The 8,095-nt window shown below is 35.6% G+C and overlaps 1 protein-coding gene across 1 annotated transcript; it reads left to right on the plus strand.

Annotated features, from left to right (window-relative positions):
* Positions 1-5,227: 5,227 nt before the first annotated feature.
* LOC103450582 (strychnine-10-hydroxylase-like) lies at positions 5,228-7,533 on the plus strand. Its single transcript, XM_070813834.1, has 2 exons — positions 5,228-6,253; positions 6,699-7,533. Exons 1-2 carry the CDS (start codon positions 5,297-5,299, stop codon positions 7,320-7,322), a joined length of 1,581 nt encoding a protein of 526 aa, XP_070669935.1. The 5' UTR covers positions 5,228-5,296; the 3' UTR covers positions 7,323-7,533.
* Positions 7,534-8,095: the final 562 nt, after the last annotated feature.

Below are 8,095 nucleotides of genomic sequence, written 5' to 3' on the forward strand. Positions count from 1 at the left end.
AACCCAATTATGACAGTTCCTTAATTTCAAGAGATGTGCTATCTACACATTCATTTTTACTTTTCACATACCTTTGTTAATTTCTGTCTATTAATTTTCTTTAATTCATCCGATCCGACCGTCGAAAACTAAAAAAGTATGAAAGAAATAAAAAAAAATATGTGAATATCACACCCTAATTTCAAAGGCCACAACATCCACCTCTAGATTCATGGAGTGAATTACGGGTCATATTTTACACCATGCTCTTGACGACTAAGTACAACAGCAGACATATCCATATATTCATAAATACTTTAAGAAAAGCGAGTTTTGACAAGGACTTAAAGTGGGGTAGATTTTACGTTTGAAAACCCGAGGCTTCTGGTCATATGTATTTTTCTAAAGATTGACAAAAATTTATGAGGAATTTTAATGAAAAGCATCCGGTACTGTTTATTTTAATAAAAAATTATATTTTTACACTAAAAAGTCAATCTTGGTACTATTCATTTTACCATTTATTTTGTCCTTATCATTAAAACTCAAAGTTTTCAAGCTTTTTTCATTAGTTTTCCTAAATTTATAAGAATATGATTCTCTCCTCTTGTTTATTTCCTTATCTTTTTTCATTTTTTATTTGAACGATCACGATTAAACCATATCAATATTTTATATTAATTTTTTATAAAAATAAAATAAAATAAAAAATATAAAAGGAGGAGATGAAAAAAAACGAAGAGATAATCCTAGTCTAAATTTATATGGATATTATTGTTGATGGGAACCTGAGTTGTTTATCATGACCATAATAAGTGAATCCTATTTGATTCAAAGGAAGAAAAAAGTCACGAAATCAAGGATTCGTACTATTTAGACGTAAGATTCGTGGAATTTGATGACTTACGTGGAAAGGTGACCGCCATTTTGAAATATGGAAAAGCTGATAGGTGCTGCTGATAAGATCGGTCGAAGACTTTTATCATCTTGTTTTTGAACTTTTATTATTTAAATTTTATGATGGAATTTTAAATTTTTTTATAATATCAAAACAGATTGTTTAATACGGGAAGTTCTACAGCCACCCGTGATCTACATCATACAATTTATCTTGTATATGTGATAGTCTTAAAAATTCGTCAAACATTAAGAGACATGTTATATGAGAAATGTTAAGGAGGGGAGAGAATTATGCTTCATATTATATGAGAAGTGTTAAGAATATTCTTTTAAAATGATATTCTATATAATTCTTTATTGCCTCACAATTTAAAGTTAATTTCTACGTAAATATTATAAAATATTAAGCAAAAAATAAGAGATTAGAAAGTTCACGTAGAATCACACATTTACAAAAATATCCTTTACATTTCTCATATTATGTCGTACATAAACAAAAAAATACTATTGGATGAGCTTAAATAATAATGATAAAGCCACGTAGCAAGCCTGGAAGAAAATCACACATTTCACTAATCAGCTTGATGCACCTTAATTCAACATTTGACTAATGACTTTTTTTTGGTTATTGTTTGATACAAATGAGTTTATAATAATAAAAATACCAACGTGAAATATGTAGGTTTATTTGTTAATTATTTGAGGGGTGCTTTCAGGGTGATCGAATGGAAATTGAAACAAAGGTGTTGATTAAGTTGGAGTCTCTAGCTAATGACGGTGTGTGTGAGTGGGATTAACAACGCCTCATGTGGTACCAAGACTACGGAGGAAATGATATTTTTCAGGCAACACAGTAACAGTTTTATTACCATTATAAGAAAAGGTATAAACTTCAAATAGAGTATCTTGAGTTAAATCTGAATGATCCTTAAACAAAATAGATTTCAATACAAAAAACAAGGTCAACTTGGCCAATCTCACCATATCGGCAGATCTTTGGGTATGACTAGCATAATAACACATCAAGCACTCTAAAGCCAAATGTACTTCAATCTTGGCAATTAGAAAATCAATCACATCATAACCCGCCTTATGAGAGACTTTGCGTACAAAATTGCCAGCAAAACTAGTAAAAGAACACTATTTACATACAAGCAACGCCAACTTAAAAAAGAAACTGCTAAAGAAACAACTAGTGACGTTTACAATAATGACTCTACATTCAAAACCACAAACAAAAGCATCGATTATATTACGATAAATCGTACCAACGTCACCATGAGACATGAAAGAAAGATTCAAGCTCAAAAAGGCAAATCTAACATGGATGAAAGCAGCACTATAATCTAGAAAACCCACATCATTAAAACTCAACTTCATCTCTTGCCAAACCCACACTACCCAAAACAACCACAAACGGAAGATTTTGAAGGAAAATTGGATTGAAAAGGACAAAAAAAATAATTGATAGAGAACTCAAATATAAGCAAGCTTAGGCTAAGACTTAATCACCACAAAAGGGACTAATAAAATTAGTATGTCATCAATGTGTGATAACAAAAAAAAATCACTTAAATGTTTCGTTCTTTGTCACATGGTTAACGCTCACAGCACAACAATGGTTATACACTATATGTTTGGTGGATGGAAGATTCCCCTGATTTCCTTAGGGATATCTTGTAATTTGATTATGTATTGACATTTGAGAATAGATCCTTTCATCGTGCGGGACGGTCTTTTTCTTTAGATCGGATTGAAATTTCCGGCAAGATTTTATCGAGGTCCAATATAAACACTATTCTTAGTTTGTTGTCAATTTGTATTTGTATTACTTTGTTTGTAATGAATATCAAATATTGTATTTCTCTAAAAAAAAAATTAAAAAAAGTCTCGGCCTTTCTATCTTCTGGATAGTATGTTTGACAAAGTAATCAATCACATAATTGATGCTGACCAAAAAAACAAAAAAAAAAGGGTTGTGATTTTCACACACCCTTAACTACTTTTCCCACACCCCTCCCTATTTTTTAGTACTTAATTGGTATCCTACTAATTATTCTTCCATATATACCCTCTCCCTATTTAATCTTTCATTAATTACCATAAAAAAGTAGGAAGGGTATATATGGAAGATTAAATAGTAGGAAACCAATTAACTATTAAAAAATAGGGAGGGTGTGGGAAAAGTAGTTAAGGGTGTGTGAAAATCACAACCCAAAAAAAATCATGTCGTTGATGAGCCGCCGCAAGAGAGAGAAAAATGTACAATCCCTTTCTTTTTGTTTCGTTGTTTTTGAAATATAATTTAGGATAAATTACATAATAACTCTTCAGGTTTGAGATTTATTACAATCTCATACAATATCTTTAAAACATTTCACTTTCATAGCTCACGTACTATTTTATTTCAAAATAATACATCCGTTACATTTTTCATCAATAGATCCGTTAAGTGCTGACGTGGCTGCCAAATGTATGCCATGTGGCAAAATATATATATATATATATATATATAAACACACATACACACACGTAGAACCCATCCCTTTCTCTGTTTCAATCGACCGCCATGTGTGCACCAGTACTCTGGCGCCCCCAAATCACACCCTCTCTTTCTCTCTAATCCCTAAACCCAGAAATTGCGCACCAAACTTCATCGTCCCTGATCATCTTCTCCTTAAAAAGCACAAACAAAAATCCAGGAAACTCTCTCTATATATCTCTAGATTTCCGACGATGCCGAGGCGAAAACGAGGAGTTATAGCCTAGGACTGGGAGCTGGTGGTCCTCCAGAAGAAGCCCAATAAGGCCAGCGCCCTCCGCGACCCGAAGGCGGTGAACCACGCGATGCGGTTGGGTGCGCTGGTCTAGACCATCAAGAAATTCGACGGGGGCTCGAACAAGAAGGCAGGGACAATGGTTAGCGTGAAGAAGCTCGAGGAGGTGGGTGAAGGCGAAGGGGGAGGATCTGGTGCGGAGGATCGGGGAGGCGGTGAGGTGGAGTATGAGGTTGAGAGAGGTGAGGAGAGGTTGAATCTAGAGATTGTCGAAGAAAGGGGTTGCGGGGAAGGGGAAAGGGAAGGGATGGGGTTCCACGTGTGTTTTTTTTATTTAAAATTTTTTAAATTTAGAAGATTAAGGTTTTTTTTTAAATCAATTTTTTTTTGCCACGTGGCATACATTTGGCAGCCACGTTAGCACTTAATGGATTAATGAATGGAAAATGTAACAGATATATTATTTTGAAATAAAATAGTATGTGGGGTATGAAAGTGAAATGTTTTAAAGATGTTGTATGAGTTTGTAATAGATATCAAACTTGAAAGGCTACTATGTAATTTACCTTATAATTTAACTCCTTAAATTCAATTTTTATACATACAAGCCGACATAATTTCTTTACGGACGATACTTGGATGCTGAACACTCAGCACACTAATATTACTTACCACTAGTGGATCAATGGAATTTAAACGTCTGTTCTTTGAAACCCATCCTAACAATTGCTATCGTAATACCCAAACACCAAACTGTCACCCTATGTCACTAACCAAAGCAGCATCTTCTTCCCCTCACGTCTTCCATGGCAGATCTCACCAACCAATTCATCTCTCCTCCGTCAACCCCACCTCCATTCCCTCGTCCAACCTATCCTCCGTCCTCCACAACAAGTCCGCGACCACGGCTACCTAGTCGACTCCGCCGCCATCGTCTGCAAGATACTTTAGCAATCGCGGAGCAATACTCTTTTGGAACGACGACGTCGATCATCGCGGGAGACCGTCCTTAGCATATAACACATGTCATGTCTTTATTGGCCATGTATGTTAGTGAGTAAAATGGTACTGAGTAGTCAGTACCCAAGTATTGTCCTTATTTTTACTCCCGATCACAATGATCCACGTAAGAAAATTCATTAATTATACTTTATTTTACAAATTTTATATTTTTCGAATACCTAAAATATCCTTATTGCATATTTGATTGACACAATTAATTTTGTACAAGTTGTAAAGGAAATTAATGATTTGCCAAAATAAAAAGGAAAAAAAAAAAAAGAGAATTGGAATAGATAAGTTCTCTTTACAGAAATTTAATTCAACGGCTAAAGTTATTATAACTTTTAATTAGATTCTCTGTTTGTAGTCGTTAAATCAAATTTTAAAAATTCAAATTGATTGATTAAGTGAATTTAATAAAAAGAATCCGGCTCTTTATTATAAACCATCTATCTTTTACTCTTTAACATGTCTCGAGAATAAAAAGTTATTTATTTCAATCGATTCATACGTAGTACACGTGCACATATTACTCCTGTATATCTCTCTGTGTGTGACAGAGCTCTATATAAACTTAAGCCTTCACCCAGTTCGGTAAAAATCACTGTCTCTAGCTGTCTAATGTTTGAGTTGCAATAATGGATTCTCTCCCTTATGCAAACTCTATCACTGCTGGCCTGTTCACAGTATTCATCGTGTTCTATTACTTATCACGAAGATGGAGAGCTGCCAATCACAAGGGAAAATTATCCCCACCAGAAGCCAAGGGTGGATGGCCTATATTTGGTCACCTTCATTTGTTCGGAGGCTCCACACCTCCTCACATAACTTTGGGAGCCATGGCGGACAAGTACGGACCCATTTTCACTATCCGCCTTGGCGTCCATCCGTCGTTGGTAATAAGCAGCAGTGAGATCGCAAAAGAATGCTACACAACCAAAGACTTGAGCGTACTCTCTCGCCCAAAGATGGTGGTTGTAGATCACGTTAGCTACAACTATGCAATGTTTGGGTTCGGACCACCTGGACCCTATTGGCGAGAAATTCGCAAGATCGTTACCTTGGAGTTGCTCTCAGTCCGGAAGGTTGAGCTGCTCAAGCACATTCGAGTGTCGGAAGTGACTACTTTCTTAAAAGAATTGCACGAACTTTGGAGTACAAAGAAAAAGGAGGGCTCGAAAGATGGAGTGGTTGTAGAGCTAAAGCAATGGCTTGGGGACATGACGCTGAACGTTATTCTTACAATGGTGGCCGGAAAGCGGTATTCGGTGGCTGCCGCTGGGGATGAGAAGAAAGAAGCGCGTAGGGTTCAGACTGCATTGAGGGAGTTATTTGATTATCTGGGCATGTTTTTGGTGGGTGATGCGGTTCCTTATCTGCGGTGGTTGGATTGGGGTGGACATGAGAAGGCAATGAAGAAAAGTGCAACGGAAATGCACGCCATTATTGCAGAGTGGGTTGAAGAGCATAAGCAGAGGAGAGCAAAAGGTGATGCAAAAGGAGAACAGGACTTCATAGATGCGTTGCTTTCTGTGCTTGATGGTGCAGACCTTGGCAGTTTTGATGCTGATACGATCACCAAAGCCACAAGCTTGGTACGTATATACAATTCATTAGTTTTGTAGGCAAATAATTAACCATAGAAGGCTGGAGTTAGACACTAAACACATCAAGATTTTATTTTTACCTTTCAATACTTATAAGCTAATTGCATGGTCTATAAAAAGAAAATGAAAACATTAGGCAAGAATTTTTTTTTTGAAAACATATGATTTCCAATTTTATATATGACTCATGCGACATATTTGTCTGCTCACCAATGGATGATGGTAGAGAGATTATCTTCTTAGATTGTATATGTAGACTGTATATGTGATGGTTGATGGTTAGATTCTTTCTTTAAATCTTTAAGAATGAAATTCAACTATCAACCGTTACATTCTTTGATTTACAAGATGTGATTTAAAAAGATAATCTCTTTAATATTTTCGTCGCCTAAAGAATGTATAGATGTTAATCAAGCAAATACTCCTTGGGCAGAATGTTATTGCAGGAGGTGGCGATACCACCATGGTGACATTGACGTGGGCAATATCGTTATTGCTGAACAACCCTCACGTTTTGAAAAAAGCTCTAAACGAACTGGACACCAAAATAGGCAAAAAAAGAGTTGTGAGTGAGGAAGATATAAGCAACTTGGTCTACATCCAAGCTATTGTAAAGGAGACGTTACGTTTGTACCCTGTAGGACCACTATCAGGGCCGCGTATATTCACTGAAGATTGCACCATTGCTGGCTACCACATCCGAAAGGGCACCCGGTTGATCCCAAACTTCTGGAAGATCCAAACTGACCTGAAAAATTGGCCTGAGCCATTCGAGTTCAAGCCAGAGAGATTTCTTACCACACACAAGGATGTTGATCTGAAGGGTCAACATTTTCAGTTTATTCCTTTTTCAAGTGGTAGAAGATCATGCCCTGGTTTGGCATTTGGTCTTCAAATGGTGCAATTTACATTGGCTAGTTTTCTGCATGCATTTGAAATCTCAAACCCGTCGAGTGCACCAATTGATATGACAGAGAGTTTTGGAATGACTAACGTTAAGGCAGCTCCACTCAATGTTCTCATCAAACCTCGCTTATCTTCTGAACTCTATGGATAAAAGAAGAAAATATAGAATATCAAGTGTGCGATATGAATAGGAGATTTTCGTTGTTATTAGTTATATGTAATTATATGTCTATATCTGTAATCGTAAAATCAATAAATCAACTGCCAATGTAAGATAAAAAACCTAGCAATAATGAGTGTTTGAGAATGGGCATATTTAGCAATAAAAAGTACCCCAAAAATGCCTCTATTTACATTTTCAATTGGGCTCTCTTTTGGATCTGTTGCCTCCGGATTTTTTGTTTTTCAATTTGTTTGTAAAGAACCCACCCATTCGCCAGCACAAACAGGACAAAATAAAATAGTCCATTTGCGATTATTATCGAAAAGTTAATTTTGATTAGGTTTTTCTTATTATTGATTGAAAAGCTGAGATTTTCATTACATTAACTTGGGTCTAAACTGTTCTGAAGTGCAAAATTTGCATAGCAATGATATGTTTCCTGCTTAGATCACTTTGCATATCAGTAATGTGATATCAAGATATTTCTAACATTATTTGTAGGGCAAGAAAGAAATCCAAAAAAACCGAATCTGATCCGAAAAATTTGAGCCCAACTTGAGAAAAATCCAACCTGAAAATCCTGAATTATTCGGTAATCGAAACCGAACAATTTTAAAAAATTCGGTATAAAAATCGGGACCAAAGCACGGTATGTTCGATAATACAAAACTAAACCGATAATATATATACATGTATTTGAAATATATGTGGCCGTTAGATTTGCTTGAAGTTAGATCTCAACCGTTTATAAAAAAAATTAA

The sequence above is a fragment of the Malus domestica genome, chromosome 15 (assembly GCF_042453785.1).
Source record: "Malus domestica chromosome 15, GDT2T_hap1".
NCBI classification, from domain to species: Eukaryota; Viridiplantae; Streptophyta; class Magnoliopsida; order Rosales; family Rosaceae; genus Malus; species Malus domestica.